Genomic DNA, 24,879 nt, shown 5'->3' with positions numbered 1-24,879 from the left:
AAGAGATGCCTTTGCTTATAAATTAAGCCATGCAGGCGCAAAGTAAGGAAATAATCTCAAATGCCTCATAATTAAGTGTCTCTAGCTTGTATTTAGGGATAGGGAGACACATTCTGCAATATTGCAGACTCACATTGCCAACATATTATTTGTGATCCTTGTCAGCGACTCTGAGGCTGGATGCTTGGTGATCCCCGGAAGGCCAGTGCTTGGTGTTAAAGGCCCATCTGCCCTATGGGTGAGCCGGCTCTGAGCAACACTGTTTCATAGTTGAAAAAGCTTAACTGCATCTAACAGATAGTGATAGAAACAGACTAGCACAGAAACAAACAGGCGTAATAAATTAACAATATTGAACCTGTTTAACAAATTCCAGTAATGTAAGACTGAGCCAACAAAGTTTGTATAACTATCCAAATGACTTTTTAAAAAGCATAGTCTTCATCAGTCACCTTGAAGTAGTCTAGTAATGGGGACTGACAGACCTCACTTAGGAAGCCATTCTATGGAATGAGAGACACAACGGAAAGAACGCTAGTCATGGTTGGCACCAGTCCTGCTTCCAAGGTTGAAGGATTTCCAGGAGAGCCCTAGATAATTATCAAAGTGCAGAGATGGAACTTACAGAAGTAGGCACATGCTCAGGCACCAAGTAAATAATAATAATAATAATAATAATAATAATAATAATAATAAATTTTATTTATACCCTGCCCTCCCTGGCCAGAGCTGGGCTCAGGGTGGCTAACACCAGTAAAATTACAGTAAAAACATAATGGGGGAAGCCAATTTAAAATACAGGTTAAAATGCAATTTAAAATGCAGCCTTATTTTAAAAGTAGCCCATAGATCAAAACCATAAGGGGAGGGAACATAAGGGTCAGACTGAGTCCAAACCAAAGGTCAGGCAAAACAGCTCTGTCTTGCAGGCCCTGCGGAAAGATATCAAGTCCCACAGGGCCCTAGTCTCTTGTGACAGAGCATTCCACCAAGTCGGGGCCAGTACTGAAAAGGCCCTGGCCCTAGTTGAGCCCAATCTAACCACCTTGCGACTTGGGACCTCCAAAATGTTGTCATTTGTGGACCTTAAGGTCCTCCGCAGGGCATACCAGGAGAGGCAGCCCCGTAGGTACGTGGGTCCTAGGCCGCATAGGGCTTTACTAGACCAGCACCTTGAATTGGGCCCAAAAAATAATTGGCAGCCATTGCAAATCACGTGGAACTGGTGTGATAGAATAAATGTCTAGTTTTCATTAGCATTTCAATCTGATAACGTAGAGACAGGCAGGAAACCTCTTTCTGTTACGTGCTTGTCATTGACATCCTGAGAAAGAATCGGCCATGATGGGCTTAAGTTTAGTACGAACCCTTGGAGAGATGAAAAGGGTTTACCAATTTATAAAGTAAGGTAGCAAAAGTTCCCCAGTGGGGATGGCCTACACTATTCATAAGAAGAGCTGTACATTATAATTTCCACAGAGTGCACACTACATGTTCTAGCAATCAAACGTCTCTTTGGTATTTCTCTGCATTTCCCCATTGCTTCCTTGAAGCACGAACTGCTCTCTCCTCTTTCTCTTTCCAAGCTGTGGAAGCAACATCAAGGAAGCATACTTTAGAGCGTGCCCTAGAACTTTTAATACCGCAAGCCCTGTCAGATTCAAGAACTTCAAAAGGAGTCCTTTGTAGACTTTCTTTTCATAAGACTAATGGGATTGCCAAAGTGAGAGTCCCAGTGACCTCTGCTTGTTCTGATTCCATAGCAAAGTTCCAGATCTACCTTCAGTTTATTAACATTTTTCAGTGCATGCGTTATCAGTGAATGGGATTATGAAAGGGAAAATAATGAACCACCAGCACTGTAGGTCATGCAAATCAGCACCATTTAATTAAAGCGCTATTTTTTAAACCACTCCACAATAATACTTTTATTGACTTCTATATTGCAAGTTTGTAATTTCATTTATTTATTAGATTTTCATTGCCCCCTAACCTGGATGGAAGCACCATTTGTCTTACAGAGATGCCAACAAACTTTTTCAGAGTTAGGCCCAGGAATGAGCTACTAGGGCTCAGTAATGCTTGCCTCAAAATAAGAGATAAGAATTCAAAGCCCCGGGATTCTTCTGCAGCTTAGATTAAAAAAAAAAAAAAAATGAGAGGGAAAAGGTTTATTGAATAAATAGCTTCTTAAAAAAGATACGGGGTTAGAAGCAAAAGCCCATACCCCAGTGGGAGAGTGGGCTTTTGCAACTAGCATGATTCCCCCCCCCCCAATATAGTTCTTCAAAGCAGCTCCCCAGTAAAGTGATAAAGATGGTTGACAATGACTCTGCAAGGAGGCTGCGTTGAAGAGCTACCCTTGGTGAAACTGGGAGGGGGACATCACTATCAAATCTACTTGGGCTGCAAGGATCTCATACAGATGGACTTTCTCTAAGAGTAGCCCTTCAGCTGAGCTCCCTTGCAAAGCCATTGACAACCACCTCTGTTGCTTTGCTAGAGGGCTATGTTGGAAAAGTACATCTTGGAAAACAGGAATGGGGGCCAAAATCCCAAACCCTGTGGAAGAATATTTTACCCCAAGGTTCCTCCGTGGGCCTTTGGGGCGGGGATGGGCTTTTTCATCCAGTTTTCCTGGGGACATCTCTTCAAAGCTGCAAAGCCACATGGAAACATCAGCTTCCCCAATGGTTCCTCAGCGAGCTGAGCTTTTTACCAATGCTTTGGTAAATATATCAGCCCAATTCAAAGCCAATCTGATGTGAACTGATCGGAGCTGGCTGGCAGCTCCCAGTCTTGGCTACCATGTTTCTTTACTGCACATGATACCATGGTCTCTTGGGAATGTGGTGTTCAGTTTTAACTGGTCAAAAATAAAATCTGGCCAGCTCAGCTGCTAAATATAGCCAAGTCACGGTCAACTCTTATATAAATGATTGCCTTTTAGAACTGTTAGAATAAACAAATAATTATGCTGAATGTCAAAACTATTCTGTTCCAGAGAACCCTTTAATCATGTCCTCTCAGAATCTTTATCGAGCACTATGCCAAATTACCGGTACATGGAAGCCCCTTTTAGCCCAAACAATTTCAGTGGACTCTCTGGTACTTCTGATTCCTGTGTCACTGGAGTGATTGCTCTTCTGTTTATTTCTTCCTGAAGTCTGTATTCCAGTTCCTAATGTGACTTGCCTTTAAGTTAGAACACGTGGCTAGCTGGAGAAGCAGAGGGCAGAAATTCTCTAGTGATGATTTCAAGCTGTGGTCCATGGACCACTAGTGGTCTGTGAGCTTCATTTGGGGGGTCTGTGGCATATCTGTGGATTTGTGTCTGAAGATGGGAGATAGCATATTCATCATGTTAAATATCCATATGACTTTTTAATTGCATTTTATTGATTATTTAGTTTCTTATATTGTATATTCAGTAAAATACAAGATATAAGAAATAAAACAAGCAATTAAAATACACTTAAAAAATCATAAAGCATCTGGCTTGCCACACTACAATTGCTGCCACAGGCAGAAAAAATCATTAAGTGATCTGCCAAGACCATCAGCAATTTTCAGGTGGTTTGTAGGAAAGAAGAAAATGGTAACCATTGCTCTAGTGATAATCACACAACAGTTGCTGCTCCTAAATGAGGAATGTGTGACCTTTATTCCTGCAAAGGGGCCCTCGCTAAGGATGGCATTGTATCAGATCTTTGTTCGATCTTTGTTGCTGAAGTTTAGATAGATGCGTCTTCAAATCTGAATAGCTGGATAAAAAGATATGAAGCAGATGGAAAGCACATCTACATAGATTATCAAGGTAGTTTGTTACTTCCATTTTAGGCAAAAGCATTTGTCATTCGCCAGATGTGTCTGATTCAAACAGAATGGTTTCATGCCAACTTTATGATACACTTGATTTAGGTAAAGTGGCTAAAACCTGCTGTTGGGACTGAGTTGCTTTTTATTTCAGTCTATCACTTTAGTTGCTTTTCTTTCTTTCTTTTTACTATTAATTATATTGCATGTATTAAAATACTTTGCTTTAGTAAATGCGTTAACCCTTTAAGCTTACTCAAATAAAAGGCAAAATAGCATAGTGATTGTTTGAAAACGTTCACCCCGCAATTAAGCTCATTTTTGTGTCTTAGTTGAAAAGTGTAGCCATCTGTATAAATTGCTCTTAAGTGCCTTTTATTTTGTTCCACTTGGCAAACAAGATTACCCTGTAGTTGATGCTTCCACCCTCCCTCACTCCCTAGACCTAAAGCTAATGAACAAACTGGAGCTCTTCTCTAAACTGATTTATGCATAGAGGAATGCAAACAAACACCCCACACCACTGAAAGCTCCTTCTAAGTAATAAAGCATTCGGAGAATAAAAACTTAGAATATAAATTGCATTCACCACTATTAGAGCTGCTGCACTCACACTCAGGATGGGTTATATCCAGCCTTTCTTCCATGGAACTTTCGGAGATGTAAATAGGGGTCTGGGGGCAGCCTCCCATTTGGGCATTGAGGTTACCCCTGTTTAACTGTTCAATCCCCTGGGATTAGTTTTTGGCACATCACAGTTTTTCAGTCGGTAGCAGCTAAGTGACAAATGGGGTACTTTCAAGTGAGCTCTTACTATTGAAAACTGTTTTGTTGAGATCTCACAAATGGTTCACTGTGGCAATGGGGTTTTAAAAATTGTTATTTTTATTATTCTGTTATTAATATTCATTGAATTTGAATGTCACCCTATCCCCGCAGGTCTCAGGGCGGTTCACAGGATAAAATCACAATATAAAAACACAAAATATAATCAAAATTAAAAAAAAGAAAACAGGAACAACCCAATAACCCCCGCCCAACACATTTTTAAAGGGCGAATGCCAATCAGCCCAAGCCCTGGTTAAAGAGGAAGAAGAGAAGAAGAAGAGTTTGGATTTGATATCCTGTTTTGTCACTACCCGAAGGAGTCTCAAAGCGGCTAACAATCTCCTTTCCCTTCCTCCCCCACAACAAACACTCTGTGAGGTGAGTGGGGCTGAGAGACTTCAAGGAAGTGTGACTAGCCCAAGGTCACCCAGCAGCTGCATGTGGAGGAGCGGAGATGCGAATCCGGTTCCCCAGATTACGAATCTACCACTCTTAACCACTACACCACACTGGAAAGTTTTTGCCTGGTGCCTAAAGGTGTATAATGAAGGCACCAGGTGAACCTCCCTGGGGAAAGCATTCCACAAATTTATTGCATTTCCCCAGAAAATGTAAATCCAGATTAAACAGTGGAAATATGGTCTGGCATTTTAATACTAAAGACAATGCTACAAAAAAGAATGAAAGAAAGAAAGGAGTGCATGCATGGCAAGCACAGATTTAACAATAAACACCCATTTGCCTAAAATCTAAACTCTGCTGAGTCCTTTTCATCTCTCTGATGACTGACTCTGTCTATGGCAGCATGGCTAAAAGTCACCAGTCCAGTCTAACAAAAGTCCTGAAAGGGTCCTGCAAATAGATGCTTATATAGTCCATACCTTTTCTTCAGTATCTGAACAATATATAAAGCTGGATACAGAAATGCAACATAGTGTTTCCTCTTGGCAAGAAGTCTGCTATGACTCTGTGAGGAACATATTATTTTATTTGGCTTTGTACAACAGATTTCTGTGCTTGTCACTTAGAATGGAAAGCTCCAGAACTGCTAATAGTGAAGCCCGAGGCAGGAGAAATCTTGTTCAGCATGTGTGTGCAAGATTAATTAATACTAAGTCACCATGAATAAATGATAGTAAAAGCCCTTGTTTCTACTTGAAATCTTTAGTTAGTGGTTTTGTGTCACTTCTGTGTTTAACCTAATTGCATTATTTGCTTCTTTTCTTTGCGGCGTCTGAAATCCTACAATTGATTGGGTTAGACTGGCAACTGGAGTAGGGGAAACAAGTGTTTTCTCTGCCATTTCACTCAAAATTACATGTTTCATGTCTACAATATTTCAGGATAGGGTGAAAAAAAATTGGGGGGTAGGAAGAGAATCAATGCGGCTTCCGTTTTGGTTCTTCCAGAAGGCTTGGGAAATCTTGGAAAATTCAAAGTGGCAGCCACAATTCAAAATGGCAGCCTCCTGGTTAAGCATCTAAAGAAAAACACATACTTTTACAGCAACTCACTATTTTGAAGGTGGTTATTTTGCTGGATTGTGCCCATGGCACATCCAATTTATCTGGATGAAAAAGAGTACAGTCCGTGTCAGATCCAAATACCTCCTCCTGCTGCATTCCTCTTCTCTCCTGTGAATGAAGATGTTTCTGACATGCACAGGGGTCCCCTGTATTACATGCACAAAACATTCCCCTGACTATCAGAGGACATAGGGAAGCATTCTTATCTGCACATTTCCACATGCAGCTCAAAGCCACAGGACAGTATCCATGAATATATTTGCTAGATATCTTGCCTATCTGCAGACTTGGTTTTAATCTTTCAAATACTTGTGCATATGCTAAAAATATTATGAAAATGTGCACTTAAAATTCAGTGACCATCGGTCACTCCTAATACAGCATTATTCACAAAGGAATATGTGATACACATAATAGAATTCCATTTCTCTACAGGATGGGATTTCATGCAAAATGCATTTGCTTTGCTGTGCTTCAGTTGGTCCGGTCTACATTGCTAGACTTGCTATAGCTGCAGATTCCCACTGTAATTAACCAGATCTTTTTATGCATTTATTCTTCCCTTGCTGTTGCTGTGTCATGTGTGTTGCAGTGTATGCAGCCACAAGGCTTCAAAACATGTGTGACTGTCACTGAAGCCCTTTCTAGTTTGGGCTCAGGGTGGGTGGGTGTGTTTAATTTTTTTTTAATGATTCCCCCTATGTTTTAGTTGTCCCTATTTTATGTGTAAGCCACCTAAAAAAATGTTTAGGGGTACTCTCATTTCGACTCAAAAAAATCACCATTTTATAATTCAAATGGGGAAAAATAAATACAGTAAATACAATGAAACTGACCAATCACCATGCTAGATTCCAACTCCTACTTCACATATTAAACGATCTCTTCTGAGACTCAGGAAACACCGTGACAGGAAATGAGGTCACCATTGGGGGTAGCAATGGAACTGAAAATTCACTATGCTAGAGAAGAAACTTAAAATGCTATTTTTTTAACTATCTTCTCCTGTTAGATTCACAAAATGTTTAAGGGTATGTGTACCCCTGCGTCCCCCCAGAAAAACCCCCACTAAGAAGAAGAAGAAGAAGAAGAAGAAGAAGAAGAAGAAGAAGAAGAATACTGTTGCAAGGACTGTCTTCTATTAACATTCTGACTTGATGTTTTGCCTCATAACCCCACATCTTCATAGGTGAAGTTGGTGATGATATGGAACAGGGCCTTTTTGGCAGCACCACCTAAGTCAGAGCTTTCCAAACTTTTCATGCTGGTGACACAGTTTTTAGACATGCATCATTTCTCAAAACAGAAATGCAGTTTCACTAGCAAACTGGAGGTTAAACTAACCCCTTTCCAGCCCCCCAGAAGGAGTGTGGGGAGTGTTCGTGCAACACACCTACACACTGTAACTAACACACTAACTTGTTGTGACATATAGTTTGGAAAGCTGCGGCCTAAGTTGTTTGACTCTCTTTCTCTCTGAAGATCTGAATGGATTCCAGGACAGCCCAACTTTTCATACCAAAGGCCACAAGCGCACTTTGACATGGCGCCTGTGGGCCACACATTGCCTCGTCATGTGGGGTGGGGAGTGAGGCCAAAATTTGATGCCCCCCTCAACCCTCATGCTGCTTTCCAAAATCCAGCTAAGTGAGACATCAGGCTATGAAAGTGCTACCTAAGCTTTAGGAAGGAGGCAGAAGTACTCTAAGACACAGCCAGAGCCTTCACACCTCCTTTCCAAAGCCCCTCAATTACCTGTCTTTGGGAAGGATGCACAAGGTCTGGGAGGAGGTGCATCAAATGTTTCTGAGGCCCGCCCAAAAAGGCCTTGAGAGACACATGCAGCCCCCAGGCCAGTCATCAAACCACCCTGCTGTAGATCTTTCAATCTGCTGTAATGGGTGAAATTCAACTAACAAGCCCCGTCAGTGAAAGCCATGGGCAAAACTTCCACCTGTTTCATTGGGTCTCCCACCACCTCTCCCTGTACAGCCCTGAAATGGTCTTGGGGGTGGGGCTGGGAGGACCTGCAGTATAGCATTGGGGGAGGAAAGAGAAAATACTTCTGTATTGCAAGTTGCAACACTTGCACAGACAGAATATTTTCCATAGCACATCATTGAATTCCATCCTGTTCTATTTCACTGGGCCTTTGGATTTGAATGAGTTGTGGCTTGTCTGCTAGTTTACAGTAAACTGGTTAAAAGTATTATTTCATTCTAGGTAGGCTTTTTTGGGGGGGGTACTACTTTGTATGCATCTTTTTCATATCTAAGTTGTTTTACACATCTTGGATTTTATTGGTTTTTACCTTCTTATTTGATTGTCTCTGCAAAAGCAGCCTAAAATTCAAATATAAAGGATTGCTTGTAATTCTGGACACCAATTGTGCATTAGTGAAACCCCCTATTTTGTACTAAATTCCATCTGGGAGGGGGAGGAGTGAAGGACCCTTTATTCAACAGATTTTGTTCTTTGTATGCAAATTATATCTAACCAGTTGTTAATTTATGCCCCCCTCCTCTGGCCAGCACTTTATGCACTTGGGAAACATAAAGTGTTTTTGAATTCAGACCTACATGGATGTTAAATACATTCCCCCATTCCCCTGCCCAGCTCTGTTTATTCAAGCCAGGCATTTAAAATTTACATTATTCAGAATGTTGGTGGCAGAAACTTCAAATGTGTCTATTCAGTGATTTTAATAGTTGGACAGAGAGGAGGAGGGAAGGTTGGAGAGGGAGAGAAAGCTAAGCAATTTTAAACTGAGCAATGGGAATTTGGCACACGGGTAGCACACATTTTCTGTCCAAAGAAGCTTAGAAGTCTGCATGCCCTGGGCAGCACTACATCTTAGTGGCAACTCTTCTGTTGGAGCAGCTTAGTTGCACCATTGAACTGAAAGCTTAGTGTGGTGGCCCTGAGCAAAAAGCTTTCCTTCATGGCCTCTCTATGTCACTAAAACATGCATCTGCCCTAAAATACATTGTGTTTTTAATTGTGCATATGGCTTATGTGGTGAAGCATGTTATTTCCAAAGTCTACGACATTTGCCTTTGTTAATTTTAGAATTTACTTCCCATCTTCTTTGCAGATGCCACAGGGCAGCTAATAAAAATATGTATGAACCTATCTATCTCATCTATCCTGCCTACTGTAACATGCTAAGTCAAAAACCTAGGGTGTTACATGAACCTGAAATACCCTGTAGCATCCCTGCATGCATTTCCTGCATGCATCCCTGCATGCATCCCTAGGCTTGCTGCTTTCTAATCAGGAGGCATCTCCAGACCAGCGACTCTTCAGAAACACAGGGGATTAGCTCTACTCAGGGTCGGTAACTAATTACTTGTCAAGTACGGAAGTTCCCATCTCCCTTAGTAGCTCACTGATTAGAATTAACAAGCATCTGGTAGATTTATAGTCTTTTCACTACAGTATCATGTTGCGAGCACTGACAGACTGTCTGCAAGGATAGCAGTTGCTCACTCTGACTCCTCCCAACTTCCGCAGCAAGAAGCGCGCCAACGGGATGTCCCTCCTGCCCTGTGTCTCCTTTGTTCCCAGACACACTTGGACCTCCGAGTACAGGGGGAGGGAGGGGGTCCCCCCACTCTCAAATGATGTCTTGCCCAGCTGCTCCCTCCCTTCTGGTTGCTTAGCTACTATCTCAAAAGTGGGTAGCTCCTCTCTCAACTGTGCAGCTTCTGTCTCTGCCTGCCTGTCTGCTTCTGAAAACGCTGGAAGGTGGGGGGGGGAATAGTTCCCCTCCTATTCTGTTAGGAGCTGATCTCCCTGCGATTTCATTCCCCAATCTTCCGATCCAGCCCAGCCCCTGACATTACTCTTTTAAACTCCAATAGTAAACATTACCAGCGATAAGAGTACAGCCTTCTTCCAGTTTATTCGATGTTTGCTAAACACTGGTGCTTTACTTATTTATTTCTTGAAGAAATTACAGTGGTACCTCTGGTTACATATGCTTCAGGTCACATACGCTTCAGGTTACAGACTCCGCTAACCCAGAAATAGTGCTTCAGGTTAAGAACTTTGCTTCAGGATGAGAACAGAAATCGTGCTCCAGCAGCGCAGCAGCAGTGGGAGGCCCCATTAGCTAAAATGGTGCTTCAGGTAAAGAACAGTTTCAGGTTAAGTATGGCCCTCCGGAACGAATTAAGTACTTAACCCGAGGTACCACTGTAGACACTATTTGATTTTTTTAAAAAATACCTCAAAGCAAAGCGGTTTACCAACAACTACAGCAACACCGCTTCTGCAGCCAACACACCATCCCTGGTGCTCTGAAGGTGGTGGGGGAGTGAAAAGAGACCAGAGAGGAGCCAGCAGCAAGTGGCTTGTACCTCAGAGGCCAGATCAAGCACCTGAGGTGAGCCTCATGGGTGGGACAACCCTGCCTGTGTGGCACACTATTTGCTAAGGAAAATCACATTCTGTGACCCAGATGCAGCCACACAGACACATGCATGGAAAATTGCAGAGATTAGTTTACGTTGCATACAATTTATCTTGCTGCCTCGGGGCATTGGGAAGGATAAGGAGCTTTGTGGCTGCAGAAGACCTACCTTTAGAAAATATACCCCAGCTGCTATTCCTGAGGGTTCACTAGGTCATCTGTACACAGGCTTTCAAGCTCATCTCAAGAGAAATAATGGCCAGAGCCCTACTTTAAAAAATGATATTAGATTCTTGGCATATCTTCTACATTTCCTGCTGCTTTGGTGTAATCTGAATGCATACTCAAGTCTTAGATTAAACCTTAGTACATAATCTAGGGAGGTTCAAGAAAGCACTGACATATGATGTTGACAATACAGGAGATCTATTTGTGGCATTTGCTGATGAGTACAGAAAAAATATTTAAAGATTTCTGCGTAGGGTAGCAGCAGCAGCAAGGTTAACTATCCTTTTTACTCCCTTAGTATTTGAAATTATTTTCCTCCCCTTCAGCTGTAATTAAGGCTCTATTTATGCAGAGGAACTAAGAAAATCTAAACATTTCAGCATTTTCAGAAATATTACAACTTCAGTAATTGCTGCAGTAAAACTCTCCATAAAAGTATTTGCACTGTAACCATTCTTAGTTCTTCTGTAGTATTCCACACTTGCAAAAGTGAATGTCAATAAAAACTCCTGTTTGGATCTTGAATTTAAAGATGGCCCAGTGTTTTCCTGGTCACCTCTTGGTTAACCACTTAGGCTGCAGTTAGTGGTTGCATGCATTTCTGCAGACAGGTTTTTATTTTATTTTAGAGGTCATGCCAAGCTGGCCTTTGACTCTCAACCTAACCGAAACAAGGTATTCTACATTCCTGTTACCACCTGATTAACAATTAATTCCGCTTTTTGATCTGAATATATGGCTTGAATTCCTTTCCTAAATTTATCTCTGAAATTCATTTCTCCGGTAATTTTTTTCACAAATTCCCAGGAGACATTGTCAAAGGCCTTTTCAGCATCTATAAACATCAAAGCTGCTTGTTTTTCATTTCTCACTTCCAGGTATTCTATAATGTCAATAATATTTCTTACATTATCCTTCATTTGTCTGCCTGGAAGGAATCCTGCCTGATCTTGATGTATATAGTCTTTCAATATTAATTTCCTAACTGAAACAAGGAACCCACAAGGAAGCAGCACAAATTACTGCCATGGAACAATTTTCCTCAACAGTGGTTGGAGGTGGACCAAGGCCTTGCACGCTCCTGTCTCCAGCCCAGCCCTCCCAAGCTCCATTCCCTTGCTGAAAGAATGGAGACTCTTCAAGCAGTCAAGTGCTTGGCTTGGAGATGAGTGTGTCTCTTGCTGTCTGCAGCCTCTTGCCTGGCATGTTTCCTCCACTTCTGGGCAGGTGTGACAATGCAGGAGACATTTGGCTCTGACCTCAGGTCAGGGTGCCTGTGAAGGTCCTGACTCTGGTTTTGTGGAGTCAGGCTCAGTGATAAGAGAGTGGTCCTGCTTTTCAGCCAATAGCACAGTGCGGCAACGGGTGTGATGGCACTTTTTCCTCTCACACCATTGGGCTGACTCTCACTTAGATGAATTGCCCCCCACCTCACTGAACAACACTTTACTCGAAGGTTTCTTTTCCTTTCCTCTTAAAATTCTAACCCAGAGTATCCTGCGGGGACCTTTGTGAGGGGGTAACTAATAAGTTGGAGTCTCAGACAGGCAAGATAGTATATAACACAAATGGATTAAACTTAGGTTACTTCAGGCATATAGTACGATTAAACTTTAATTCGTCCTCAGTCATTTTGCATTTTAGGTTTGGTTCCTTTAAACGGTGATACTTTCTTTCAGTTATCCACCCCTTTTAACAATCCTGCTCCTGAGGTACCTTCAGCAATAGAGCCAAGGGCTCGCCACACCCCCTCCTTTCACTGGGTTTGGGAGTTTCTTCTTTTCCTTAGAAGAATCTCTCCCCCTCCAGACTAGATTTGAGTCCCAAGTAGGCTGTTCCTTTCCATCTCCTACTTCTCCTGGCTCAACCTCTGCCTCCCAGTAAAATTTCCGGTCTGTTCCTCCTACAGGACACCACACTCTGTCCTTCACCATACACTCAGAGTGGAAGTTGTTTTGTTTTCCAGAACCAACTCTTTCTCGCTTTCACTCTTTCTACCTCAACCTGTCTCCTAACCTGTCTCCCTACCTATCTCCAGACCTCTCCAACGACTTTTCCAACACTCTCCCTCCCTCTCCCTCCCACTGTCTCTCAAAACCTCTCCTTTTAAACTCTCCCTCCTGGAACCACAGCCAATCAGAGTCTGCCATTCATTAACCATTTTCTGGCAGGGAAAGAAAGAAAGAAACAAGAAACACCTTTTGATCCAACTGGTCCAGCAAAACCAACTTTTTTGTCACACACAGCAGCCTTGAATCTGAGCAGCTCACCCTCCTCTGACTCGGAGCTTGAGGCCAAGGCCATAATACACTGCCAAAAAAACCCATAAATTTCCCTCATGGGACCATGTCATATATTACATATCACCTAAGAATACTTGGGTGTTGGGAAACATATTTACTACTAATGTTTAGATACTAGATGTGTGTGCCTTTCCTTCTCCCTCATTTCAGGAAAAGGTTGGCTTTCTTTCTTCAAAACAGTCATTTATCAGTATATTAGAAGAAAGGAAAATGTCAAACACTGCAAGTATGCCTGTTTTCTTGTACACATGGGAAAAACCTAGTATATGACAGAGCCTACAGAGGCCTCAATATTTGTCAACCTGCCTGACATTTGCTCTGAGCAGTTATAATATTGCCTAACATGACATCACAGCAAATGAGCCAGTGGCTACAGTAATGAGATAAGAGATGAACAGCTGGTTTTTAGCCTACTATATAAGCATCAGAAATTATAGTTTCGTTCATTTAATTCCACAGTATTATCTATTATTGTGAGATATGTTGATAACAGGCTGGGCAAAATGCAAAATATTATCGAAAGAGTTCCAGTCTAAACAGATTGCTTCAAGCAATGACACTTTTTATTTTTATTTTGCAACTGGATTCATTTTTATCTCTGCATTGGAAATTTTGCTCTGATCACAATGACAAGCACCTTGCCACATGGCTGGTACTATATAAATGATGGACAGTAATCGTGGTAATAATAATTATTACAAAGAACATTGCCTCTTGATACTCCACCGGCTTTGGTCTCCACGTTTAAAAACAGCCCCTCGATGGTTTGAGAGCTGAGTATTGGAGTAAATGGGGCATCCTATACATTGGCAGCTTCATTTTGCAAATATTGTGGATATTAAGGCTGTGGAATCTTCTTCCTGTTATAATATTAAAGCAGTAGGAGCATAAGATTTGGAGTTAAGAGTGCCAAGGAAAAGAAATAAAGTTCATGAATGGTCACAGGAGCTGGCTTTAAAGAATGAAACAAGCCTAAGCTCTGATGAGAATCTAAAATTCGATTAGAGCAAAAAAGATGATTTTCGGCAGTAATGGAAGGTTTATTGGTTGGTACTTGAGCTAACAGGGATTAGGTCTCAAAGGGCAAAATGAAAGGATATGAGAAAGTGCTAAGGAGATTGCATTACATACCTCTTAATTCATCAGCTGCAGTTTATATTGTGCCAGCTTCATTCAAGGGTGTTACACATCTGTCTGGTATTTCATGTCCAAATCTTTGGGTATATTGTTTGCCCAGGAGGCAATTTCAGCACTGCTTCATGTAACTTAGAGAAGGCTTTGTACAACCTATGAAAGTAGTGTTCAGGGAGTATTGCCTACAGCAGTGATGGTCAAACTTGGCCCTCCAGCTGTTTTGAGACTACAACTCCCATCATCCCCAGCTAACAGGACCAGTGGTCAGGGATGATGGGAATTGTAGTCCCCAAACAGCTGGAGGGCCATGTTTGGCCATCACTGGCCTACAGGAACTGATCATTTGTTTGGAAGCTGAAATTGGGGGACCACAAAATACCACATCACTCATTCCTAGTCTTACCTGCCCAACCTGCCCCCTCTGCCAACTGTATTTTGTGAACCCACCAAGCTAACTAAAGCACACTAGCCATGCATTGTGTCCTGCCAAGGAGTTGAAAGACACATCCCTTCTGCATCTTCAGGCAGGTAGCAAACACTTCTACTGGGCCAGCATTGAGAGCTGGTGGATTTAATGTGACTTAGTTGGTCCCATCCCTTGGGAGCCTGCAATACTGAAGAATGAATGGAGATGTGCCTTCCATCATGAATAATATGTTAGATCCCAAGACGGAAGTAGAAACTGATGAAAGACTAGCCTCCTACACTAATAACTTAGGATAACTTAGGATAATACTTAAGTCCAGAAGAAAAGGTGAATTTGGGATGCCAAGGCAATTTTGGACATCATCACCAGCCATTCACAAATGTTCAGCAACTAGAGACTGATGCTATTTGCGAGCTTTAGTTAAAGCTGCTTAAGGGCTTAAAGTGATAGAAGTCCTTAAAGCAACTTAAACCACTTTAAATGTTTCAATCAGCTTAAGGGCTTGAAGAGTTTTGTTGTGGTAGCTGGAGGGTGTTCTGCGGGAAAGGAGTTTCAAGAGAAACTCCACAGCGCCTTGTGTTTGGAGGGCTTAGGGGTTAATATCTGTGGGGATGGGTGAAATGGAAAAAACAGAGGTATAGGAAATGAGAACAGGAAGACAGACATATATTTTTCTCTTTATCTGTACTATGAAGAGAGAGGGGAAACATTGAAAGATATACACTTATTAGGCCATATCTCTATTTAATGATTAGCAGAATAAATCTGCTGAAATACTTGCAAGAAATCCATGTGCTCTTATTGTTCCACTTAATGAAGATACATTTTGTAGTGATCTTCTTATACATCTGATTCCACAGAAATAACCTAGTCCATAAATGATGTAACTAAAGATAAGGGAGTGAGCAATGAGTGATGAAAATTAATTTTTCAGTAGATATAAAAAAACATGATGCTCACGGCCAGTTTAGAGAGAAGATGGACTGGATATTCAGTTAATGATCCTCTTCATTTTATCTTTTTAATTCTAATTCTGCCATTCCTGTGTTGGTTTGCTGGTCTAATGGATGCTGTTGTGTTAGTTGTTAATATATATATATATATATATATATATATATATATATATTTGCTATTTAAAAAATGGTTTAATATTGGTTGTCAGCTGCCTTGAGAAAACTGTATTTTGAAAGATGGGATGGAAATCTCTGAAATGAATGAAAAAATATATTCCTTAATTTTTACTAGTGGAATGGTGTATATTATTTCCCCTGATACCTCAAAATTTCAAAATGATTTCCCCTTCCTGTTTCTTCAACAATTGTTGTCAGCAGAAGACCTTAACTGGCTCTTGTCAAGAACTCTCAGCATCCTATGAAGTAACTATAAAGTGATTTAACTACTAATAAATTTGGGGTAGTTACTCCAGATCAAAAATTATTTTGAAATGAATGAGTGAGGAAGAATTTCAAGACACCAGTTCCTTAATTTCTTAAAAGAATAGTAAATCTCCAGGGCTGGATAGGTTTGGTGTAGAATATTATAAACACTTTTCAGAAAATCTTACTCCACACTTACTGGAGTTATTTAACAATGTTATTTTCAAGAGAACAGATCTTAGGAACCTGGAGGCAATCAAAATTAAATCTAATTTCTAAACCAAACAAATATACTAAGCATCTTGATTCCCAGTGGCCATTCATATTATTTAATATAGATTATAAGATTTTTTTTTTACTACAATTCAAGTAAATAGACTAAAGATGAGTAAACCTCATTATACTGACCTGAACTAGTCTAGTTTTCTAATGCATAGCTTCCAGCAGACCCCAGCAGTATTTGCCTGAATGTTACTTTTTATTGCAAAAAAGAAAAACTATTTTTAAAGCCTTTGTTTGTGTAGAAAATACTTTTCTTTGGCAAGTAATTTCAAACATGAAACTTGGACTAAAATTAATTAAACTTATTTACCAGCACTATACATCTAATATTAGGAAAAAATGGCTATGGTTCAAAATTTCTAAACATTATCTAGAGTTACTAAGGATGAATGTCCCCTCTCCCCTTTACTAGTCTTGCTTTGGAAGCTTTGGCAGTAGCATTAAGAGCTAACATTAATATCAAAGGACCTATCACAAAAGGGGCTAAATAAATAAATAAAAGTTTATAGTGCTGTCCTTTTTATTATTATTATTTATTGAATTTATATACCACCGTTCATTATAAGACCACAAGGTGGTTTACAACATACAACACAAATGTCACTAAACAACATAGTATCTGTATAACATACGAATCAAGACAATGATATAAATACATATAATAAAAAACTTACATAACCCTATAGAGATTCCAACAATGGCAAATGCATTGATTTTTTTTAAAGGGGGGAGAAGAAAATCAGCAGCAGGGTATCTGATATACTGAACAGTGTTAGGAATATAAAATCTTCTCTCAAAGTTTTTTTCTTAATCCTAGGCACCCACAGGAAATGGGAGACCCCACAAGCTTCAGCTGGTAGCTTTGCTTTCCCCTCCCAGTCACTCATGCATTTACAGATGACATGGTTATATATGCTGCCTGGACCATCCATTGCAGCTCCTTCTTTAAAAACAAGAATGGGGAAAGTAACAGAAAGGAGCAGGTTTACAAATGAATTATAGTAAATCTAATATATTTAATAACATCCTTCCTAAAATACAAAGTGGGATGCGGGTGGTGCTGTGGGTTAAACCACAGAGCCTAGGACTTGCCGATCAGAAGGTCAGCAGTTCGAATCCCCGCAATGGGGTGAGCTCCTGTTGTTCGGTCCCTGCTCCTGCCAACCTAGCAGTTCGAAAGCGCGTCAAAGTGCAAGTAGATAAATAGGTACCTCTCCGGCGGGAAGGTAAACGGCGTTTCCGTGTGTTGCTCTGGTTCGCCAGAAGCGGCTTAGTCATGCTGGCCACATGACCCGGAAGCTGTACGCCGGCTCCCTTGGCCAATAAAGTGAGATGAGCGCCGCAACCCCAGAGTCATCCGCGACTGGACCTAATGGTCAGGGGTCCCTTTACCTTTACCTTTAAAATACAAAGTAACATAAAACAATAATTAAAAGTACTCAATAGTCCAAAACAATTTTGGTACTTGGGGGTTAGTATACCCTCATATCAAAACAAGCTTTATCAAGCCAATTGACTCTACCCTACTCTAATGGAAAAAGATGTTAAAAGTTGACAAAAACAACCTCTCAGTTTTAGGGAAAATAACAGCAATTAAAATGCATTCTTTATTGAGAATGCTATACCCTTTTCAGGAGTTACCCGTTTCCAATAAAACCTACTATTGGCAAAAGATAACAGAATGTTATATATTTGGAGCAAGGGAGAGATCACAAACAAAGAAAGAATTATCTATAGGAACCAGTCTCTAAATGATGTCTCTTAGTTTGCACTATAGGGGGATGGATGATTTAATATTGGCAGGGGGATGCCAGTGACCTGTTTTGTTTTGTTTTCACTCTGCTACTTGGTAAAGGAGATGTTAGGTCTGTGGTGCTCTATGATTAATAATGATCACCCAATGTGATCATTTTAAAAAGCCCTTTCAAGTCGACACAACTGAGAGCTATCAAGTGACAAGCGATCAAATGATGTACAACTATGAGTGATCCAATCTCTCGTTGGAAAACACTTTGCGGGGGAGGGGAATCTTAATTTACCAGCCAGATGAAGATGGTTGAAACGTTCCCTCTTGGTCTGGCTGCTAAAAAAGCCTATGAATAAATATTAATAAAGGGAAGGAAATTACCATTTCAAATATGCTGGATGAAAGTGATAGCTCTGGTGTTCTGTGGCAGTTATATATTAATTTAGCAGTGGCTGTCACCGCAATAATTCAGAGCACTTTCATATTTAGGTTCAGCTGCGTAATTCATTTTGATCTCCCACATTCATCAAAGCATTGTTTGTGTTTATGTTGATATCATGAAGCACAGTGAGAAGAGTACGGAAGAGGAGATTCACCCCCTGAAAGCATCTCTATCCCATATGCCTGCTACAGCAAGATGCTGTTTTGCTCTAATTGTATGTAATTAATGAACAATAATCAGAAAGATGTCTTCACTGTGAAATCATGATTTAGTTTTATTTTCTCCTATCATGTATAATTCATTAATCTCAGTACACATTGTACACTTGCGCTAATGCTGAATGCAGAAGAGAGCGTTTAGTAACTACTGTTTAAGCTCAGCATGCCTCTTAAGAATTTCTTCAGCACATTTCCAGTGTATTCCCTTATCGTTCATTAAGTACTACTCATTAAGTACCTGCATTTGTAAATGCAAAGGCGGCCAGCTCAATCTCAGTTCCAGATAAGATGCCTCCAGACTGGCAGAATATATTGTCAAAGTGAGTTAATCAGGTGCTACAAAAAGCGAAGACTCAATTCGCTGCTAAAGGCAGGTCAGAGAATGGAAGTCTAGAAATGACAAATACTAGTAACAGGGTCACCCCTCTGGGAATTCATTAATTTTGAAAGAGAACCATAGGGAAGGTAAACTGATTGGGAGATATCTGTTGATAGCTGAGATATGTGTGTCCATTGAGCACTCTGATATACGTAAAACAATACATATCTTTCAGCATCAGCGGATGATGAAGTGAAAGAAAGACTAGTGCAAAATTAGCCAATTGCAGCAGAAGAGAAAATGCTAGCTAAAAGGAAGTGTGAATGTCTGCACAGATTGAAGCACATTTATACATCCCTAGCTGGAAGTTCCTTTTACTCATGAGTAGTGGGAATCCCACTCTAGTTGACAAATAAGTGGGTGGTGGTAAGGAGACAGCGTAATTAATAGGACCAGACACCCACTGCTAGTGGGCTACCTTTACTGGATTGGCACCATCCACCACAATCACCTTTTGCTACACTGATGTGGATGAAGAAAAACGGAACGACAAATTATGGAGTGGGGGAATCATCATGGAATCATTGTTTAAAAATATGATGGTCTTATATTGTGTTTATCAGCAGCAGCGAAGGCTTCCTTGTGGTTACTCATCCTGGGATGTATGTATTGAAGTTTTTAAGAAATAGGTTTTATCCAGTTGGTGTCCTTGCACAACTGAAAATGCTTTTGATCAACTGGAAGGGATCCTTTAACAGGGGGAGGGGTGTAACCCTCTTTAAAAAAAACAGTTTCAGAAGACACAGGGGCCCGAAGGGAAGAGGGGGAGATGCAAAAAACTCTTCCCTCCTCTTCCATTTACAGACCTCTCTGCTGGAGCAATAGTACTAAGAGGACAGATTCTAATCTTGCCTAATGGAATTAACAATTAATAGAAGATGTTTTTCCTTAAACTGACAGTCAAATAATCAGTATAGATGCATTTCTGCAACGCACACATGTTCTATGACTACAGTTATAGGATTTTCTTCCTTCTGCAAGATCTATTGTGTTATTCGTCATGTTAGATTTTTAGGGGAAATACTGAATTTCAGGCTAAAAAAAAACTTAAAACCTCAAGTCCCATGAAAGGAGCCATAGGGTGGCTCGTTCTTCACATCCTCCCCTCTCCCCCAACTCTGCTGCCATGATCAATGTTGTTTTCCTTTTCCAAGCTGCTTTTAAGTTCCTAAAACAACCAGGAGATCAAAGAGGTGCAGTTTGACCCAAGACTTCTTTTGCTTCCTTCAGATTGAGAAATGAAATATTGATCTTGCCCCGCATTCCACAAACATTTGAACTCTTCTTCCATTTCAGAACATTCCAGGATCTTTCCAAACAAATGGATTTATCTTATGGTACTGTCCGGGATTCTGCGGTTTACGAATACTTCAAAGCAAAAGGAACAAACCCTCTGGAGCAAGACAGCACCTTTGCTGAGTTGTGGAAGACTATCAGCAAGAATAATGGAGCTGATAACTGCGTGGCAAATCCCTCTGAAGGCATCCGGAAGGTAAGAATGTGGGCATCATTAATTTACCTATAGGAGATTTGTGTTTAATATTTTCATGGAGGATAAATCCGTTTGCTGTTCCGTAAAAGCAATGAACTGGCATTAATAATTTTTAAATAGATTCAAAAAGAAACCATCTAAACCACAGTGATTACATTGCCATTTATTCTTCCCAAGAAAGCTGCAAATCTGTTTGGAACGAGATTGGTGTGATTTTTTTGTATTCTCTCCTCACCCCACCCCCTTCTGAACTGAAGCTTGCACTTAGGTGACAATCAAAATCATATTGCCTTTGACGAACCCACAGCAGGAGTCCAGGCTGAATGGCTATTGTTCTAATCCATTAAAACTTTCATTACATCCCTTGTATTGTGAATTTCTGATTCCTACCGTTTTCTTTCATATCAGCGAGGGTGTTAGTCCTTGTCATTTTATGTACTGAGTCAGTTGCTAAGCCAGTGGTTTACATTCAAGGTCTGGTCTAAATTTGTGCTTGGAATTTTGGTGTAAGGATTTGCATCCCACCAAATATAGCTTCACAGAACCTTTGGGTGTGGAAATAATTGGGTGGATACTCAGCTAAGTTCTAGCTGCCAAATGAAAGTTTTTCTGGGGGCAAGACAAAGACAACCCCTTTCCATTTTTGTGGGTGGGGTGTTGGATCTGTCCTGCTTCATCTGTTCTCCCCCCAGAGCTTGCTACACAGCACTCTGGAGAGAAGAGGTTCCTTTTGCTCAGTTCTTTGCTTTTTAAAACAGGATTCACCTTGCTGAGCTGAAGCTTGGAAGAGGAACATACTGTGGGTTTGGCTACACCTAGCTGGTACTCAGCTGAGCAATTCAGCTGCCACAGCAGAACTTTTTTTTAATTTTATTTTTAAAATATGCTGCGCAGTAAGGGAATAAGAGGCTAATTGCCCTGAGACCTGCGGGCATAGGGCAATATACAAATTTAAGTCATCATCATTATCATCGTGGGACCAGGGCTTTGACTGGCCTGCTCACTGAACTCCCAAACTATGCAGAACATGGTGTAGCAAGGATTGCGCATCTTCACTGATACCATAGTATGTATATCTCAACTCCTGTCATGGTGCATATTGTTTCATGCAACTGGGTTTGCAGTTAGGCCGCATGGCATAGCTGTTTCGGGTGTCCAGCTTCCAAGTCAAATGTCATTATGCATTCACCCATCAATACAACTTTTGTTGGTTTTGGAGATGTAATTCCACTTAGTCGTGCATTCCTTCCCCCATAGATTGGTTAGATTGGTCTCAACTAGGGCCAGGGCCTTTTCAGTACTGGCCCTGACTTGATGGAACGCTCTGTCACAAGATACTAGGGCCCTGCGGGACTTGACATCTTTCCGCAGGGCCTGCAAGACAAAGCTGTTCCGCCTGGCCTTTGGATTGGACTCAGTCTGACCCTTATGTTTCCTTCCCCTTATGGTTTTGGGCTACTATTAAAATGAGGCTGCATTTTAAATTGTATTTTAACCTGTATTTAAAATAGTGGTTTTTTCCCCTTTCTCTCCCCCCCCCCATTATGTTTTTATTGTGATTTTACTGGTGTTAGCCACCCTGAGCTCGGCTCTGGACGGGGAGGGTGGGGTATAAATTTATTATTATTATTATTATTATTATTATTATTATTATTATTAATCTCCTCTACCATATACACTCGCATAATTTTAAATGCCTTCAAACGTTTGTTGCTGTTGCCAGATTCAAGTGGCAGTTATTGGGTTCAACGATCAGAGGTGACTGGAAACCTCATGCTGAACCCTGTACTCTCGTGGCATTATTTATTTTAAGTGTCAGCTCAAAGCTGGCACGTTTTGTCTATATGCCACAAGGCAAAGGGATGTGTTCAGACTAGAGCAACAATAGAGGAACCATCTGACTTCTAGCCCTGTGGCAACTTGGATACCTTGTTATATGTGTACTTCCTAATTTCTCCTGTGCCATATATATCAGTATGAATGGAAGGTAGATGCCATTGGAAGAGTACCGTACTTGGTAGAACTAGACAACAAATGCAGAGAATGTGGCACAAGTGCAAAATAGTGAAAACATCTTAGCCATACCATGGCACCCCTCTTCCCTTGTGCTAATGTCTCTTCTGCTAAAATTTCAGTAATTTTCTGGAAATACTCCCACCCCCACCCCCGAGCAATTGAATTTAACCTCTAGCACTGCATGCTATGAGAGCAAAAATTCTGTGGAAATCAACAGGACAAAGAAATGCAACCTAACGCTGCCTTTCTCTCCCCCGCCTCACCTCCTCTCGAAAGCCTGATTGTCACATTCATTTTTTGATGTTGAAAAGTTGCTACAATGTGACTTTCACCTTTTATTTCCATGTGATAATCTCTCCTGAATGTGCCCCCAACTTGCTGAGATCAGAGATTTGCCATGTCTTTGGGAAGCTACGGAAAGCTGTCATTCTGCAGGGCACAGCAAACCGCAGAGCACCTCACACTGTGTGCCTTCAAAAGAAATTTCTCCACATGAAAATCACAGGCAAAAGTCACATTGTAGGGAATTTACCATATCAAGGGTGAGTGTGAGAACTAAAGCACGCTCCGTGATTATATTGCATTAATGTAGACTCACCAAAAAGAAAGGAAAAATGCAATTTGTGTATAAGGTTTAGATTCCAGTGTGGATGCTTCTACTCAAAATGCAGGTAGATGGTAGGCAATATAAAGCTCTCTAAGTTTTTCCTTTCCTCTGTTTTCTTGCTTTCAGTATCCGTAGACATTATGCTCCGCATAATTATAGGAGCAGTGAGATTATTTAGCTTAAGGAGAAAGCCCTTAACATTTGCCTGACAGCTATGCAGAGCTGGTGTCAGAGATCAGCATTGTTAGGCATTGAATTATTATTATTATTATTATTATTATTATTATTATTATTATTATTATTCCCATTGCCTGTCCCTAGAATCTACTGGTCCTGTTGCTTCTCCTTTTTGGTGTTCAGGGCTGTTCACTTTCAGAGTGAGCAAGGAAGAAAAGAAGCAATGAGAACATGAGAAAAGCCTGCAGGATCAGGCCAATGGTCTATCTAATCTGGCAAGGTGTTCTCACAGTGGTCAGCAAGGTTCCTGCAGGAAGCCCAGAAGAGGACTCTCCCTTCCCGCAGTTACCAGCAACTGTAATCAGGAACAGTAATCTCAGTATGACTTGCCCTCTTGCTCACTTTGGCAGGTGGTTTCATATGGGCACTGGGGGGAAGGCAAGTAAATGGGCAGCAGTAACAGCAGCAAGGGAGACAAAGATGGGCCTATTCAGAGAGGACAGCCTGCTGAAAACTTCTTGCCCAAGGGACCCCCAAAACTTGAGATTGCCACTGCTGCTTTCCTTCATAATTCCCAAATGCCAAATAGAGAAATTTAAGAAATGGAATCCATACTGCACAACTTGGAGAGTCCTGAAGTGTTTGAACAAGAGAAGCCCTCAAGAAATTATCTTTCATTCATATTCTCCCCCTCCACACACAGAGACAGAGAGCACTTGGGACTTGTTCATTGATGAAGTTTTCAAAATTGTTAGGCTCTTTCCAAAATACAGAGAAGTTAGAAATTTCACTTATTGTCCTCTAACACATCTTACTTACTAAAAAATTCTGAGAATTGAACACACTTCCTGCTCGACCCAAATTTGGGTCCCCAGCCCAGCTGTTGTTGCACTGCAACTCCCATCATCCCTGACTACTGGTCCTGCTAGCTAGGGTTGATGGGAGTTGTAGTCCAACAACAGATGGGGACCCAAGTTAAATCCTCTGAATTAGTCAGTCGTTTGTCCCATGTACCAAAGATAAATGTTGACATCACTTTTCACTTCAGGTTTTTCCTGTAAATACGAATGGGCAGAAATTACATCAGTGACTAACACTTTTTTCATTTTTATGGGGGGGGGGGGGAATGATGAAAAGTCAAAACCCAGACCACCTATTTATGTTGCTTAAAACATTTTGATGGGCATAAAACAGAGGTAAATATCTGACACATCCCAAAGTACTGCCATTCTTCTAGAGCCCTGTGACTTCAGTTGTGTTTGAGCAGCTATATCGATCTAACATCAGGGATTTTAAAAATGTAATACCCCCTAGGCAGTCATTCCCAGTATTATCCATCACATATCTCACTCCATCCATGATAATGCTTCTCTGTGCTATGGCTGTCATTGTCCTATTGGAAAAAAATATATATCTATTTTTACAGTAAGAGACTTTTGCAAGATCAGCTTACTTCAATTTTTAAAA

The 24,879-nt window shown here is 40.9% G+C and overlaps 1 protein-coding gene across 6 annotated transcripts in view; it reads left to right on the top strand.

Annotated features, from left to right (window-relative positions):
* GRID1 (glutamate ionotropic receptor delta type subunit 1) overlaps window positions 1-24,879 on the top strand; it is a 707,273-nt gene that overhangs the window by 641,501 nt on the left and 40,893 nt on the right. For all 6 annotated transcript variants that reach the window (XM_081004876.1, XM_081004878.1, XM_081004877.1 and 3 more), the window contains exon 13: window positions 20,417-20,612. In XM_081004876.1, the coding sequence (XP_080861002.1) occupies window positions 20,417-20,612 (196 nt within the window). The remainder of the gene's footprint in view (window positions 1-20,416; window positions 20,613-24,879) is intronic.

The sequence above is a fragment of the Podarcis pityusensis genome, assembly GCF_964106645.2.
Source record: "Podarcis pityusensis genome assembly, chromosome: 5".
Classification (NCBI taxonomy): Eukaryota; Metazoa; Chordata; class Lepidosauria; order Squamata; family Lacertidae; genus Podarcis; species Podarcis pityusensis.
This window is presented reverse-complemented; position numbering and strand designations above follow the sequence as displayed.